Source organism: Artemia franciscana, chromosome 12 (genome assembly GCF_032884065.1).
Source record: "Artemia franciscana chromosome 12, ASM3288406v1, whole genome shotgun sequence".
Lineage (NCBI taxonomy): Eukaryota > Metazoa > Arthropoda > Branchiopoda > Anostraca > Artemiidae > Artemia > Artemia franciscana.
Genome location: NC_088874.1, coordinates 25062556 through 25081334, shown reverse-complemented (window position 1 = coordinate 25081334; position 18779 = coordinate 25062556). Strand labels below are relative to the sequence as shown.

General features: G+C 34.6%; 1 protein-coding gene across 4 annotated transcripts in view; it reads left to right on the top strand.

Moving 5' to 3' along the window:
• Window positions 1–455: 455 nt before the first annotated feature.
• The window catches only part of LOC136033907 (ribonuclease H2 subunit A-like), a 33418-nt gene continuing 15094 nt past the window's right edge, over window positions 456–18779 (top strand). The window contains exons 1-3 of one of the 4 annotated variants that reach the window (XM_065714912.1): window positions 456–504; window positions 8998–9167; window positions 14166–14361. In XM_065714912.1, the coding sequence (XP_065570984.1) occupies window positions 9026–9167; window positions 14166–14361 (338 nt within the window). In that variant the 5' untranslated portion in view covers window positions 456–504; window positions 8998–9025. Of the gene's footprint in view, window positions 505–966; window positions 1026–1746; window positions 1817–8997; window positions 9168–14165; window positions 14362–18779 lie in introns of those variants that run through there. The other 3 variants (XM_065714910.1, XM_065714913.1, XM_065714911.1) reach the window with 3 other exon arrangements.

Genomic DNA, 18779 nt, shown 5'->3' with positions numbered 1-18779 from the left:
TTACTGACAGCAAAAATAGAATACAGGCTCTCACCGCCAGAAAAAACAGCAACTTAGAGGGCAGACGCTATTATTAATTATTGCCCCTGAGCCTATGGAGCATATTTATCTGGTACAATCAACAGTGGTATGCTGAAACCTTGGAACAAAACAGCACAAATGTGAATTTTCTGTTTATTATTGGTATTCTTTTAAGTTCATTTAACACTGTTTGTCAATAAGATCATGGTATGCCTACAATAAACCTAGCGTATAGAGGAATAATTCTCCTTTTCGCTTTTGGGTATTTTTGGCTTCAGTAAAAAACATGTCAATTTTATGACAGGATACTTGGAGGGGTGGTAATTTTCCGTTCGCACAATAGTAACAGCATTTACTGTTTTTAGGCTGTTGATTGCGCCGGTTTGGGCTATGCGTTCTACTGAAAATCTGGTAACTATAACAGGTATGGGAAATCGAATGCAAAATTCGGGCGCGTGCTTTCTTCAGTGTTATATTTGCATGGTAAAAATCTTGTGTTTTGTGGTTTGTTTTTGCTAACTTGGAAGACTTTTAGCCATAAAATAAACAAAATCTTTCAGGAGTGGGCGTCAGACTAACTTAAAACTGTAATCCAGACTTACTTATTCAGGTTCCTACCTTCTGCTGCACTAACCAAATTATTTCCTTAAATCACACTTGCCAGCAATAGGATGATCATGTAGAGCCCTGTTGGTAAAGAAAGTGTGCTGACTGATTAGTTGAGTGCAAAACTGATTGTCATGGCTTGTTGCACCATTCCTTGCCAACTAATGGCTTGAGTGACTAAATACTGGCAGATGAGACTGTTTTCTGATCTTACAAGTTTGTTATACTTATCATCCAATTAGAAAAGAATTCACTATATAACCTTGAGTTGGCAAGCTTCTTCAAAAATTTTTAATCATTTCCTCTTGTTCTTGAAGAGACATCTGGTTGAAAGACTTTTGGGATAAGTTTTTCATGGTTGAGAAGCTTGAATACCCTAATCATATTTATTATTTATGGTAAAATTCTAGTTAATTGACTTCTTTCTGTCTCAGAAAGGGTTTAGGTTAGAAAATAAAACTTTCAAGGATGAATCTACAGACTAAAGTATGTCCCAGGAAGGTATTTTGAAGCAACTACCTCCACTCCTTCTCCCTCTACAGGGCCCTGAAATTTGATGACCTTTAAAAATATGTGTGTTATAAAAGTGAAACCTTGCAAAATAGATCTTCTGCTTAATTGAAGTACAAAAAAATTGTTTTCAGCTTCACAACTTTGCTCAATTCTATTTTATAAGGTTTTAAAGATATGCAAATACATTTCCTAAATTTTGAAAAGAAACATTGATATGGCTCAAGATTCTACTCAAATAACAGGAATTGCATTTTCAGAACTAAAGAAAGAGAAAAAGCAACTAGTAACTGAAAATTAAGGTAAAATGTTGTTTTGTCAAAATTTCAATTGGTAGGCCTATAGACTTGTCATGTAGGCAAATTTCAGGGCCCTCTAGAGGGAAAACGAGTGGAGGGGGTACTTTAAAATACCTTCCCATGACATACTTTAGCCTATAGACCTATCCCTGAAAGTTTCATTTTCCTAACCTAAATCCTTTCTGAGATAGCAAGAAGTCAATTAACTTAAATTTTACCTTATTTATTTATTAATACCAAATATGGTAAGGTTTCCAGCTTGTCACACTAAACATAATAAAAAAAAGCTATGACAATGCTGACAGCATAATACACACATACAAATCTATAAAAAATAATGATAAATGTTTATTAGTTCATATAGTTGACTTACCAATAAAGTGAACATACCACTCATTGCCTTTTTTGTGTTCTCTATGAATATAATAATTGCTTCTATTGCAAATTCAAATTTTAGCACTTCTTGACCTGACCCAACTATAAATAATTTTGGTGCTGAGAAAAAATAGTATTATTTGGTCAAAAACAACCAAGAACATATACTTTAATTGAAAATTTGGTGCCAAGAAAAAATAAAATTGCATAAAAAACTAAATAAATTTTATCTATCCAACTTGATTATGGAATATCAGTGCTTGTGGATTATATAACATTAAAAAGATGCATTTTTAATGAAACAGTAAGTTTGAGACCAATGCCTTAAAGTTTAAGACCAATGTTTTAAGCCTTTTTTATACCCCATATTTTGGTCATTTCCAAGAGCTCAAAAAATGCATAAATTTGAATTTGTGATAGAAGCAATTATTATATTTGTAAAGAACATAAAAAAGGCATCAAGTGGTATGTTCACTTTATTGTTAAGTCAATTGTATAAACTGTGAAATATTTACCAAAATAACAACTACAACAAACACTGACAAAATAATACAATAAATGACAATAAATGATTTATTATGGAAATGTGTTTCTGCTGGGGTTTTTTTGACTGTGTTTATATTATCTGTCAGATATGATTATGGTGGAAGGTCATTCAATGGCTTCCACACCCTGCTGTAAAATTGATGTTGGCCTATTTTCCTTTTTGAAAGTGAAGGGTGGAATTTATGTTAGTTATAATGGATCATTTTATTGTCATTAAATGTGAAGAACTGTGATGTACTTATATTATCATTGCCTTTGATTATATGGAATGTGTTAATGATGTCTGCCCTTTCCCTTTGGAATTGAAGACTTGGTAATCCTAGCCTGCACAGTCTATTTTCATACAGCAAATGTTTAAAAATATGGTGCAAGCTTAGTTGCTCTTTGCTGTATTTTTTCAACCCTTGCTCTCTCTTTTCTATTCAATGGATACCATACTGATGAATTAGGTAGAATAGGATGAATAGGTCAAACTGTTGATATATAAATGGTAATGAATGAATGAAGATTAAACTTATGGAAAGTGCATTTGAAACATAATAGCTGATAATTTGCCTTATGAGCTACTTCAGAGAGATGCCTGTCAAACCTAAGACTAGAATCAAAATGAACACCAAGGTCACAGACATTTTCAACAGGTAAAATTGAATGTCCAGCAAGATGGTAAGGGTAACTTTGATCTTCTTTGCAAAAGTAATGGTCAACCCTACACTTATTTTCTTTGACAAACATGGAGTTGACAATACACCAATTGTGTACTGCATCCAAGTCCTTTTGAAGCAATGAAGTTTCATCTGAATTTGTCAAGGAGTGTTAAAACTTTACATCATCTGCAAACATTTTAGCTGTGGAATGGCAGACAACGAGTGGCAAGTCATTGATGAAAAGGCAGAAAAGTACCAGACCAAGGCAACTACCTTGTGGAATGCCAATCAAAACCATCTCAGTAGACAACACAGCATCACCTACAATCACTTGCTGCATTCTTCCTGTTCAATAATCACCAATCCAATTCAACATTGGGGTACCAATGTGATATACCTTACCCTTTTGAAGTAAAAGCAGAATTGAAATTATATCAAATGCCTTAGAAAAATCTGTATAAATGCAAGAAAACATTAGACCTTCATTCTATGGAAGTCAGTAACACTTCCAAAAGCTGTGTATTACATAAACTTTTTTATGGAAACTGTGTTGAGATGGATGCCAAAGAAGATTTGATTCCAAATAATTTTGTATTCTCTTGAAAATTAGTTCTTCCATAATTCTGAAAATCTTTGTATTTGATGTTAGCCTACAGTTTTTAAATTATGTTTTTGTGCCACTTCTTGCTGCCAACTTTTAGCAACTTTTTTGTTGTTGTACAACACTGTTATGAGGATTTGCAGTGTCTCCTATTTTTGGCAATAAGTTAGTGATGATAAATTCAATTTTTCAAGCCAGGAGGGGTAGAGAATGTCATAGAAACCTTGGACACATTTAGTTGTAGGCCTATGCCTCTGAACTTATTTTAGAGTTTCTTGGTCAGATTTATTATAATCAAAATATTAAATAAAGTTAGGCCCATGACTTTGCCTTGAGTTACTCCACTTCTCATTCCCACAACATCAGACAGAAATGATTGTCCATTTTCCTCAAACATTTTAACTGCTTTTCTATTACTAAGGAAAAGTATCACCCAATCAATAGTTTCTGAATTAATACCAATAGCTTTTAGCTTTATATACAGTCTCCTGTGACTCCTGTGAGTCCAGCAAAATCATGTCAACTAGGCAACCCTTGTCTATAAGCTTAGTGACATATTCATCAATAAGGTTGATCTATACTGATCTAGCAGGACAGAAACCATGCTGGCACAGGGACAGCAGTTATTTTGAGTCAGATGTTGAATAACAGCAGAGTTGACTATGAGGCCAGCTGGGTAACTGAATGTCATTCAGTCTTTTTATCTGAGGCATAATTCCAATTTTTTAGGATTTGATTGAGCTGATACAGCTATTGCCTCCTCATACTGCTCAGAAATCTTTTTAGAGATATATCTCACCTGGTTGTGTGCTTGTTTGTATTTTTGGTAATGATCTGCATTTTTCACATTGTGGGAATACAACCTACAGAACTTTTTTTCTGTTCCTGGTCATTTTTAATTCCTTTCACATAAATGGGAGAATTTTGGGTTTGTTTATCCATTTTGTAGATGAATGTCTATTGACAACATCAAGTAATAAACTCTTAGTGGCATGCCATGAATCATCTACACTTATTGCATCAATGAAGGACCAATCACGGTCTCCTAGTTCCTTTTGGACTACACTATAATCTGTATACACGCATTTTCTAAATAACAACCTTTTTTTGGTTTAGTCTAAACCTACAGCTTATGATAATATGGTCACTTGCACCAAGTGGTGGTAAAGGTGCTATACTCAGGACTGACTCATAGTCATTAACTAGAACAAGATCTATCAATGAAGGCATTTGGCTATCTTTGTATATAGTTGGGAAATTTACAGTCTGGTAAAATGAATGTTTTTTTAAACATTCAAGGAAAGAGATAACAGAGTCAATTTTGGAGTGACCATAACCATCTATCCATTGTGCTAATGGGAGGTCAAAATCACCAACCACAATCTCTCTCCAGCACATCTTGGTATTAACTGCTATTAAAACAGATAAAGCAAGGAGGGAATCTGATGGGGTAACTAGGGCTTCATACATGCAACTAATTCTCAAAGGCTCACAAGGCAGGTCAACAGTTATCTATACTTGTTCCACATATAGTTCAGAATCAATGTTTCCTACCTTAATTGGGTTCCTTACGTGAATGGATATTCCTCTTCTGTCCTGTTTACTGAGGTTGGAATACAATTTATATCCAGGTAGATAGTTTCTTAAACTACATTTGCCTGCCATAATATAAAGAAGAAACAATCAAAGTGCTTTTCTTAAGGCCAAACAAAAATACTGAAAAAGCACAAAGCAAATATCTCAAGAGGACAACTGCCTCTCTTCTTCACAAACTTAAAATTGAAGGAAAATGCAAAAAAAGAAGCAAAGTTCATAAGTTTTTTTTGTGAAAATTGCAGATATTGGGTGAATGACTTGTTTTATGGTTGTTAGGCTATAATTATTCTAATTTGGGCTTTTATTTAATTTTATTCATCTTTTAGTATTGGTTTTTCATTTTTTTATTGGTTTTGTTTTTCTCACATTGACTTTCTATGTTTGCTTTTTTCTTTGTTTTTTTTTTTTGGCATTTTCCTTAAATATATTTTTTGTTTGCACTGAAGAAGAGAGGCAGTTGGCCCCTTGAAATATTTGCTTTTTGTGTTTTTTTTTCAATATTTTTGTTTGGCCTTTAAAAACTTCATTTTTGATTGTTTCTTCTTTACATTATATCCAGTTAACTGTATATGAGTGTCATTCAGTTGAATACCCGTCTGCTTAGGCATCCACCGTGCATAATAAATATCCACCCTGCTGGTTGATGCAGAACACTTAATTTCCTGCAATGCTGAGGTTAAACAGTCAACTGTTTAACTAAATTACTAAAAGCAACTGTGCAGCTGAGCTCTTCTGATATGATCTGCCTTGGAAACTTTATTATGGAACTGTATTTGTCCAGCTCCCCTTTTTTCATAAAATTTTTGCAAAACAGATTTGTTTGTTCTGAAATCAGAGGACATGAAAGGAGAGTGGTTCTGGGTAATAGTGCCCACCTCAGAGGGTTTGTTTGACCCTATCAATCAGTGCACATTGCTCACATTTGGGAGAATGTGTTCATGCTGCAGGAACTCACGTATAAACTGTTCACCATTTGGCTTTGGTGCAATACCAAGACAACAACATTGAACTTTCTCCTTTGACAATATCTGTACTCAATGATAAGCCTCTCCACTTGGTTTCTAATTGATCATCAAGACTGTTTTTTAAAGCCTCTATTTCAGTTTCAACTAATTTACAAAGCACATTAGGATCTGATTGGGCACCAGATGCATGATCTAAGGATGCAACACCTTATTCAATATCTATGAATTTATTGTCACTGTCTTTCTTTAATTTGGCTTTAAATTCACACAAAGATTGTTTCACAGCTTCCTTGATCTTACTGTGTAAGTTCTGAACAGCAGCAATAGTGGTTCTAGCATCTTACTGATTATGTTCTGAATTTTGGCTTCACTAATACCAGATCTGGTGCTACCTTTGCTGACTGTGTACTTCCATTCAGAGCCCAAACACCTGGCCATTTTTGTAAGAAGATTGTACTCAGGCTCACTTACATCTAAGCAATAGGTTCATAGCCACTTTTTACAAACCTCACAGTTCATTGCAGCTGATTCCTCATCCAAATTATGATAACAAGCAACACACTTGTCTGTTCCCTTTTTTGAGCTTTCTTCGGTCTTTTTGGAGGCATTGTTAACAGTATTTAATATTAACTACAACCATTTGCTGTCCTAAATGCAGAAGTTGGTGCTAAGCCCACAACCTATAATCAACAATTCAGGATCACTCCCAAAAAGAAATGATTTCCTTTATGTTACTTCTCATGGCCTGTTCCCACTCAATTTGGGGGTGACCTATTTTATGCTTGAGATTAGATGGATGGCCTTAAAGGATGATCTTTGGCTATCTGTTATCCTCTATCTGCAAAATATGTCCTAGCCATCTCAACTCTTTCCAAATATAATAATTGCTTTTATTGCAAATATTCACAAGCATTGATCTGTCATGAATAAGTTTGATAAGAAAGAATTCAAAACCATTCTGTTATGTTTTCATCTTATTCTGTTAGGCCACGTAGAAACTGCCATTTTGACTAAATATTGAAAAATATCAAAACCAACAGAAGAAACAATGGTAAAAATGTTTTGATTTTTTTTATTCAACTTTTTTATGACATAAGAGCTTAGTGATAGTATTCAAAGGATTAAATAAGAAGCCTTCAGTGATGGAAGAGTGGTAAATGAGTGTTTGAAATTTGTTGGTTGTAAAATTAGAGATACTGTACTGAAGATTATGAGTAGGGTTTTGAATATATGGAAGTCCCTTTGAGTTCAGGAAAACTTTAATTAAACACATTCATAAGAAATTGATTAGAGTGAGTGTAGTAATTACAGAGACATTAGTATGCTTTGTATAGAAAGCAATAACTAATTGTGATGATGCTTATTAGACTAAGCAATGCTCTATATACAGATTTAAGAGAGGAACAGCAAGCTTTTAGAAAGAGGAGAAGAGACATTTATTCCTAGATTTGTAATTTACAGGTGTTTGAATCATCAGACTCCTTTAGTCCTCAATGTTGTAGATCATAAACAGGTATTTGGTTCAGCTGATGGAAAAGCTTTAGTGAATGTCATATCCTAATACAGTATACCAGAAAATTACATTAAATTAATTAGTGCTCTGTATGAAAATAATCTTGCTGCATGAACTGAGGGTAGTAGCTAATCTATTGTAGAATCAGTAGCTAAGCAAGGTTTGTCCTACCCCTATTTACACAGATTATTGAGGGTTTGTGTCCCAAGGAACACACCAAGGACTCTAGGAGAAGATGGTGTCAAATAGTGAGGTAAAACTCTCTTAGGCTGATCATCCATATGATTTGAGTGTCCTAGATAAAACAGTTAGCAGAATGAATAAATTTTTAGATGTCTTTTGAATTCAGTGTACAAGAAAAGGTTTGCAAATTAATGTCTAGAAGACTAAGTTGCTCATACTAGGGATAAATAAGGATTAAGAAGGGATGTCAGGTAGCAAGAAAGTTGACCATGTGGTTCCCTGGGTAATTAAGGATGATGGATAAAGTGAAGAACACCCAAGGTGTATAGGGTTTTTCTATAGTTGAAAAAAGTTTTAAAGAGTGGAAAGATGAATCTGAAAACTAAGATTAGACTATTGGAACTCAGTGCCATAACATAAGTCAAGTATGACTATAAAGTGCTGGTACTTAAAATATCTTAGGACGATAGGTTAAATGTTTTCCAAGATAATTATCTAAGAATAATCTTAAGTACTTATTTAACTGACAGTATATCAACCAGTAAGCTGTACGGAAAATGCTGTTTGACCCAACTGTTTAGGGCTAAATGAAAGAAGGGTGTAAGGCAGCTAGACCCTATTTTGCAGATGAAGAATGACAGATTGTCAAAGATTGTGCTTTTGGCAATCCATCTAGGGCCAAACAAAAACAGGTCTTCCCCAAATGGAGTGGGAACAAATCATAAAAAGGATTTAAAGGAAATTGGTAGAACATGTGAGAGGGTAAAGAATGAAGCTGTGAATAGATTGGGGTGGAAGAGGAGCATGTGCAGTTTTGTTGACCCCAGGCAGCTTGGTGTTCCAATGAGTTATTAGTTGTAGTAGTAAGGAATAAAGGAGGAGCATTTTGTCACTAGGCTATCCTCTTGTGGTTTCATGCTATAAAAGGGATGTATTAGTTTTCATAGTAGAATTGTGAGACATTAGTTATTTGAAATTGGTTCAAACATATCAGTGTGAATTTATGTTAAAATTTTATTTTTTACATATTTGAACTTTCAAATATTTTTAGCGAGTCTTTAACAATGCTAATAAATATATATATATTTTTTTATTATTATTATTATTATTATTATTATTATTGTCCAACACTTCTTAGGTTTGGACTTATTTGGAGAATCAAAGAGATGAAGGGTTTTCAGCAGCTTTTTGATGACTTGCAAAAGTGTAACACAGAAAATTGCAAGGCATATTCCAATGTTCCTGAGTGTTGCAAAACATCTCCATGTGCACTTGGTATTGATGAAGCTGGAAGAGGACCTGTACTAGGCAAGATATCTTTCAGTTTTTATTTTGAACATTAATTGACCCTCAGAGTCTTTTACTTTTATTACTGTAATTTTCTTTTCTGTAAAATAAGGTCCAGGAACCTGTCAATTGAATTTGGCTTGTAAAATTTTTGTAATGGACTTCATCTCGAGAGAGTTGTAAATTTGTTATTCTAAATAGTCTCTATGTGAGGTACATCTTCCTGGTAAACAAAAGCTTACAATATAAAAATAGGAACTTCAGTAAGACAAATAATACTTTATTTAGTATTTGCTCAAGAGTAAGATGACATATTGTCAAAGATTATGCTTTTGTACAATCCATCAAGGACCAAACAAGAACAGGCTATCCTCAAATAGGGTCAGAACAGGTTAAAAAAGGACTATGTAAATAATTATAGTGTTAACTTTTCTTCTACAAAAAAAAAGATCCAAAAACCTGTAGAATGAACATGTAATACACTGCTTGTGTGATGGGTTCAGTTGTATCAATTCACAAAAATAGGTGGGAGGGACAACATATAGTTCTCAAAATTAGAGGGCAATTTTATTGTTTTTTTTCTGTAAAAATTCAATTAAAGCCTTTCCAATTAAAATACCCCCTAAAAAGGTATTTTTAAATACCTTTTGAATAACCTAAGTGAGGGGGATGCAAATACTCCCCCTCTTAAACCCTGCAACTGACAAACCTGGATGGGTCTTCTATTAATAGAGGTAAGTGTTATATAGGATAATGTTCGGACCCCCCCCCCGCTCCCCAAAAAAATGATATGGAATGGTTGACTGAAGAACTGGTTTATAGCTCAAATGAAAGTCCATTATAAGGAGAACAGAATGGGATTTTTTCAGATTTTCATTTTTCAACCTAGTGTCCCTGCATGTACCAGTTGCCCCACTAAATACAAAGAGTGGTACAAACAGGAAGAGGGAGTGGTAAATATTGGGCCATGATACTAAACATTCATTTATTAGCAAAAAAAAGAACAAAAATCGCTTTTATAATCAAATTTTTGACTTCAAGTAACCAAAGTCAACCATACTTTCACAACAAATTAATTACTGGTCAGTGAGCTCTAAATGTAAAGATGACCTCGAAGAAGTACCAGGGAAATAAGCAGCATCAACTTCATAGAGAGATATTTCAGACTCAGTTCAAATCTGTTGATCATATCAGTAAGTTTTTCGTAGATTTATATTTAAATTTACAAAATCGAGGGCAGATAGAACTCGGAGTTCTTTCTTATTGTCGTAAATTGAAAACAAGCACCATTTTTCAGGCTGTGATGCTCAAGTGATTAACAGCTAGTGTTGTGGCCTTGATAGTATCAAAGGGGCGTCCGATCCAAATTTACATCTATAGAAAAGATAAAGAACATGGCATTGGTCTTTACAGTCCCTACACGCATTGCTGATCTCTGTTTCATGGCCCTTCAGCCAGGAAGTGCCATGGGGGATGGAGATCATTCACCCTGTGCTTTCTTATACCCTTCCTGTTTATCTTCCCCAGATTTCTCCAGGCACCCGTTTAGAGCTGGGTCGACTTCGGCTGAACTTGCAGAGCCACAGCACTGACCTCCGTTCCAAACCAAATAACCAGCAACACCAGGACTTGAACTCCCTTCCTCGTGGACAAAGAATGTCAAGACTAGCGTGCCAAAAGATAAGGGCACTTCTATCGACATTAGATCAGTTACTAAATTGGTTTGAAGTTGTATTTTTGTTATGATGTAAGATTTTCCCTTAACCATAGCACCTGTAATAAATACACGTTATATTTTTCTTTTATCTTGCCCAGAAAGGTTTTTTTTTACTGCATAACAAGCTCGTTCTTAGACCGCATTAAGTGGCGCCCCGATCATAAACAGGCTCATATTCTATGCTTCATTAGCATAAAGATCTCCCCCTCCAAATTGCACCCTTCCCACTCCCTTCCCTATTATCAATATCTTTTTTTTACTCAACTGATATATTGACTTTTTTGTCAACTCTAATTTTATTTAAATTCTTATGATCGCTTGCAATATGCGCGAAAGAGCACCGTAGGCACCTTCATAGAATTTTTTTTATCTCCTTTTTGTGTTTTCGTTCTACCCGAATTTTATCTTTCACTCCTAACAATTTAAACGTTTCTTTTAACTCTATTGAATAATTACCCCAAACGCTAAGAACTGATCTTTTTTTAGACAAAAATACTTGCATCTGAATTAGGTTTTTCATCTATAATTTTATTTCTTTTCTAAAAAAATTGCCTCGCCCCTTTTTTCACGTAATTTGAAATCGTTATTACCTGAAAATGTTTAATTGTGCGAGTGGGAGGAGGATATTACCAGAAAAATTATGGGTTGCTAGAAAATAACTTTCAGCTGGAAAACTCTTGTGGGCTTGTTGCCTACCCCTCAAATTACTGAATTTGGATCATTTTAGATTTTTGTATAATCATTTTTAGATTATTTTAGAATATATCCATGATTGAGATGCTTCAATTTCACTATCCTTACAAACTTAAAACGAACAGAAATCACTCCGTGTATGAAAGGGGCTGTTCCTCCCTCAACGTCCCGCTCTTTGCGCTAAAGTCATTTACTGTTTAATAAAGTAGAATTGAGAGAAAGAGTAAAACTTCAGCCTAAAGAGCGGGACTTTGAGGATAGAACAGCCCCTTTCATATACGGAGTAATTTCTGTTCGTTTTAAGTTTAAATGTCGCTCCTTATTTTCAGTTAAAAAAAAACTTTTTTTTTATTTACTTACAACTAGGCCTCTACTATTAACTGTCTGTGTAATTAAAATAGTTACCATTGTATGTGGTTGAAATATTCGAACTAATGGAATACTTATTAAGAAAATTTATACAGAATATTTAGAGAAAAAATAATTTTCCTGGTGTTATAATAGATATAAGTGTTGAGATGGTGATTACGGAGACCTGCATTCGTAGTTTTTTTTCATGCATTTCTGTCGATGTCTGAATCCCCCTCCTATAATTGGATGTCTCCTAGTCTGTTCCTAGTTATTACAACTCCAATGGTTTTATGACCAATAAGGAAATACATTAATTTTCTTCGATGTTAAATTCAAAATTTAACAGTTTAGAAATTGAGAATTTTCGGAACTTACCATTTCAAGTAACGCTGATATGTTACGCAATCAAAACCTCAGTATTTATAAACACCTGTCTATGGCAAGGACTTAAGAAATATGGATTCTTTGCTGTACCAAGATGCCTTGAAATAGAGAGGTCCTTAAATCTCAAGTTCCTATCTGGAATTTAATCTGGTGTCTGTTCGAAAGACAATTGTCTATTCTATGGATGCGCTACAAGAGCTAGTACTAAATGAAAACTCACACTGGAAGCACAAGGAATTCTTGCAAACTATTTGCTTGCGCATTTTTTCGTTTAATTTTGAAAATCGTACTTGATTTCTAAGCAGGAAAATCGAAATCCTTAACCACGCGAGAAAAAAAGCTCCAACATCGCGGTTGACACGATAAAAAATTGCCGCAAATTAGTTCAAAGTCAACAGAACGCTGCCACCTTGGGTGGCGAAGGTGCGAGGGCGGCGCTACGACACTTCGGTGGCGGTTGACCAGGCCTCTTGTGGTGGCGTTTGATGCATGTGCCGGCATGGTGCCAGTGTCTATTATGAATTACCTAACTGGATTGCACTGATCACATTTTCAACAAGGACAGGATTCCTCGAAACGCCATATCCGGTATACAGTTTAATAATTCTAACAAACTCGGATTTTGCGACCTTTGCACGAATATTTAGCGTGCTGGATAAAGCAGCAGTCATCACTATAGTACACTTATCATGTACCATATGAACTAGAGCTCGTCCTTACGAGCCAAAATGTGCTTAACTTTATCTGCGCCACTCAATTGACGGACAAATTCTCACTGATAACTCGGTTTTGCACGCTCATGCTATCAGGAAAGCTCGTTAACATCACTGAAACAGAAGGAGTATTGAAGGCCAGACAACTGGACTCAGGAGACTAATAGAAGTTTCCTGTTTTCTCTGCAAAAAAGTTCAGTATTCTGACGCATTCATTAAGATACGACGGTTTTATTGTACCTGGGTCTTTATAAATAGCTGGAACATCGGCAGAGGATAACTTGAAAAGAGAAAAATAAAAACTGAAATGTTTAGACATGAAGAAAAAAAGCACCTAAATTTTAGATGTTTTATAAACTTTAGTTTGCTAATATGGATGGAGGTTTTTTTTCTCCTTATCGAAAGAATTTCATATCTTAGATTCCAATTCTCAAAAATGTGTTCTTGGGTTTAAAGGGGTTTAAAAGTTCCTTTTCTTGCGCTTGTAAATTTTTACAGAGGATCGACCCTTATGACTGGTCGTGGGTGATCACGGGTTTTTCCTGTAGAGGGGGGGGGGGTCAAAACTCAGAAAATTGCATTTTAGAGCATTACCTTAAATCGCAGCTTGGAGCGATATAAGGATTTTCCATCCTTGTGATGCTTCAGTAATGAAAAAAATTCGTTTGGTATAGTTTGTGGTATTATATCGGTATTATAGTGTCAAATCATCGCAAGGATTTTCCATCCTTGTGATGCTCCAGTGATGAAAAAAAAATCGTTTGGTGTAGCATTGATATATTTTTCTATGGTATACAACCATTTTTTTTATTTGAAAGTTTCCACCTCGCCCTTGTGCTAGCTTATGCGCGGAGCAAGTAAATTCCTTGCACGGTTTAATATTAACTTTAAAAAGTAAAAAAAAGGCAACTTATTTTGTCAATGGAAAATCTCACTTGGTATTAGGGGCTGTATTTCCATAAGAGTAAAGTGGGAAAGCATATCTTATTAAATTCTAGATGACTAGGGGAATAGGTTATGTGTATCATGAAGTATGTAAGAACATATGTACGCAGTTTTGTTTCAATTGATTACGTTTTTCTTAGGTTTTTAAGAAACTCCCTCCTTTTTCAAAGACATTCCTCATTATCAAAGTAATATCGTGTAAAATCATAATTGTAGGTCCGATGGTCTATGCTGCATCGTTCTGCCCTTTGAATCACTCAGCTGAATTGAAGAAGATAGGATGTGCTGATTCCAAAACATTAAATGAAGAAAAGCGAGATGGTTTGTTTGAAAAACTGGACGAAAATGAGTCTGTTGGCTGGGCTGTTCACATACTAACACCTACGTTTATCTCAAATCAAATGTTTAAAAGGTAAAGATGTTAAAGACACCTTTAAGTTTTCTGAAGATTCACCTTCGGCTTATTCATTTATTCGAAATTAGAAACTGCTATCTCTGCATGTAGAGTATCAAACTAACCCGGCCAAACTAGAAACGCCTATATCACTAGCGCCATAAGCATTAGGCTCTGGTCGTACAGAGTAAAGTTAAAAAACCCAATAGCTACAGAATTTAATTTTCATAGATTGTGCTAAGTTTGTTTTTACTAATATATCTGAAATTTAGGTCTTATTTTTATGATTATTGATTATAGCCATGTTCATTTGAATTAGCTAATTTTGAAATGGTCTCTATTAGTCATGAAAAAGTGGTTAGGCCATATAAGTACCTATAGCATTTATATCCTGAATTCTTTTGGTAAGCAATAAATTTGTGTAGTCTGTTTGTTTTTATACAGCTATAATTTGTGCACAGATAGCCGTTTCTGTTAGGAAATGAGAACGAAAAAAACGAAACGCCTATTTTTAGTTCCGCCAGTCTTCTCACCTTCCTTATTTTCTTTACGCCAATTAGTAATTCCGCCATATAAAAACTTTTCTAGGTTGAAAATTGGTTTCAGTCCATCTCCCCCCCGCCCTTTCTATAAATCCACCATGCGCGAAAAACATAAAACAGTGGAGAGTTCTAAAAAGAAAATGTGACGCTTTTCTAGCGGAAAAAGTTTCTTTTCAAACCTCAGTCACGTTCTCTGGAAAAATAGTTGCCCACTCCCCTCCCCTCCCTCTCTCAATCTATAAACAAAAATCAAGTTCTCTTGATTATGCTTGAAATAACAGTTAGGATATCAATAACATTTGAGTCAAAAAGCACATGTTAAGATTGGATTATGAATTACCCTAGTCAGTAGATGGTAGAATTGTTTTTGGAACGAGAGAAGAATGTCAAATATCACACTAATAATAATTTTGGTGGAATATAAACATCCATACATCCATTTATCCTTTGTCTACCAATTCTGTGTAGTCAGAACAGAGCTTAAGGGAAAAAGCTATGAGGCCCGACAAAAAGGAAAGATTTGGTGGACTAGTATAAGCAGAATGCAGCCCTTTGAGACTCGTGAGAAAATGTTCCTGCTTTGGATCTCTTAATTTCTTCAGCTTTCAGTTTCAATTCTATTTAGTTTCAATTTCAGATAGCGCCTTTGAATATAGACTTCCCCCCCCCCTACAATTCCTGGACTGTTGGCTCTCGCTCAGAAAAAAACATTCTGTTTTACCCCAGACAAAAATTGTGTACAACCTTCTAGAAGATACTGTGACATTCATCATACTGACCGACCTAAAATGATGAATGGTTTTAAAAAATTAACAAAAAAGATTTCGTATCTTTTTAGATTTATCTAAATCTAAAATAGCCTAAAAAAGATTTAGGCTATTTTTCTAGTTGACCAATAACTTTGGCCACTAATGGATGACCAATGAGGTGTTAACGGCTTTGAAATGCCTTAATAAGTAGATAGTGAGTTAATACATGCAAAGAAGTTACCTAACAGCCGGTAACAATCGAATTAATTGCTGAGCAGTGAGTCAATTCTTCATTTCTCTTCCATTCCCAGCCAGTTGCCGTAATTGTAATCGATCGTATTTTTTCACTTTGGGGACCTTGGTGTATCTCTGTTAGAATTTTTAATTCTCCGTATTCCATTTCTTGTTCTAATTTGTCACAGTTTACCTTTCTAATTAAATGTTAAGAAAACATTTTGTTCAGGTTTATTTCACTTATTCTAAATTAAGCGATTCTTGAATGAAATAAAAAACCTGCGGGGCCAGCTTTTTTTTAGGAAAAAATCTAATTTAAAAAATCGTTGAAGAAGCTTGAATTCTAAAAACTTTGATTGACAAGTTTTATGGCACCTACCTTGAAATTCCGATTTTTTATCAAAGTAATTTTTTGCTCCTTTTTATTTCATGAGTTGAGAAGGATCAACTGATTGTAATACTATAATTCTTCAACTGATTATGGGTTCTTCTGCAGATGTAAAATATTGTTCTTGCGCATTCTTCTGTCTGTTAATTCTCCTGCGGATGTAGCTTTTGTGTAACTTTGGAGCTACTAAATTGAAAGATGATGATGCTGATCACGAATTTAATCCTCCTTCTCACTGGCGTGACTTGAGGATCATGCACTTTGGATGAACATTGCTGAAAAAGAAAATTAATCATAGGGATTTATCCCTTGAGATCTTGTGTAAAAATTCAATTGTTGCTGAAATCACTGTTACATTCTCATCAGTTGCTGCTGAGCTGCCAAGAAGATCATGGTAGTCTTTAAGTTGAAAGAATTGAAAGTAAATTGAAAAAAAGAGAAAACTGAATTGAAAGAATTTGCGTTAGAAAATGATTTTAAAATAGTGCATCTCTGGGTAAGTTTTCTCAAATAAGAGCTATTTGATTGGACGGCCAAATATGGCTAAAGTTTACAAATATTGAATTATTGTCAAAAGAACGTTTTAACACTGCATAGACAAAAAAAAAAAATCAAAATTAAAGTAAAACAGTTCAAAATAGGGATGAAACCTTTTTATTGACAGTGAATAGATATAAAATTATTTAACTGGATATTTTGAACACATATACAGTGTTCATCATCAGCAGTAAATATATAAAATATATAAATTACTAGCTGTTGGGGTGGCGCTTCGCGCCACCCCAACACCTAGTTGGTGGGGGCGCTTCGCGCGCCCCCCAAGCCCCCCCGCGCGCGTAAGTCGTTACGCGCCATATTAGTTACGCGCCATTGTAGTTGTGTCCCTATGTCCCACCTGTGAATAAAGATATATATATATATATATATATATATATATATATATATATATATATATATATATATATATATATATATATATATATATGTTATATATATATATATGTTTTTAACTACGTAAAACTTGCGAATATACAACATTCTTTGCTGTCCCATTGTCTGTGCATATAAATAGATTGTCAGGTTTACCGACTCTTGAACATGCAACATATAATGGTCCATGGGAAAACAATCCGTATTCAGATCTATACCTCATGATTCTAATGATTGCCCTTGAGCTTTGTTGATGGTGATTCACCATAACGCTTTACCAACTCAGCTACTTCGGCTTGAATACATTCGTTTTGAGCAGCTTCCTTGGGTGTTGCCATTGTAGGTTCTTCAGTCATTTTACAATTAGAAATTTCTCTTTCAACGGTCTTCTTACAATTAAAAATTTGTCTTTGAACGATATTCTTAAATACATGTGTCCTGGTCGTCATTTATATTCCCTGTGTCCCGGTCGTCATTTGTGTCCCGGTCGTCATTTGTGTCCTGGTATCCCAGTCTGTAATTTCTCTTTGAGTGTCCCGGTCGTTATTTATATTCCCTCTGTCCCGGTCGTCATTTGTGTCCCTTCTGTAATTTCTCTTTGAGTGTTTTTTCTTTTTAGTATTTTTTAGTTTTTTACATGTTTTCTTTTTTCAGTTTTCTTTTTCTTCTTTATTTTTCAGCTTCACTATGAAATACATATCGCCGAACCTTTGTTTTTTTAACTAAAATCTGGTAGGCATTGATGACCTTATCCAAGTCAAAATCCCAAACCCAATCATCATCGCTATCATTTTCAGTTTTGATATGTTTTGACTCTCGCTGTCCAGGTGGATCTTCATCTAACTGCGCGGTTTTGCGTTCTTTAGCCTCAAGCCTGTTTCCTTGCTGTTCTTTTGATTCCTCGGCACGCTTTCTTTTCTGACTTTCTCTATCAGCAGCAAGTTTTTTGGCATAGACTCTTTGAGCATCTTCATCGGCTTTTGCCATTGTAAGTTCATCAGTCATTTTAAACTTAAACATTAATAGATTTCTACGTGAACATATATGTCTTAAATATCTTTAATGACGTCACCGTCATAGCAAAAATGACGACAACTAACTTCATGACGTCAGTCGACACAGAAACATGACGTCACCTGACAGACAGACACACAGACAGACAACTTATTTTTATATATATAGATATATAAATATATAAAATTTTATATATATAAAAATCAAAATGGAAATGGTTTTCATCTCTCAGCAAAATCAAGATATTCTAAGCTGAGTTTTTTTAATTTTTAACCAAAAGGAATGGAAAACCGCCCAGAGAGCATAGATTTTCGAAAACAAAATTTGTTTCGACACCAGACAAACGCTATTACATTCTATCCCTCAATAAAAACTGCCAAATCTTGTCTTTTGCAAAGCTTTACATGTTCTACAAATAGATGAAGTGAACTAGAAGCTGTCTTTTGCAAAGCTTTTTATCATTTAATTTTTTTAAGACTCAGATATAAAAGTAATCAACAAAACTGTAATGTGTAGCTTAATTTTGAAACTTTATCATTGTATATGGCGTGTAAAAATATTTGGGGCGGTTTTGAGCAA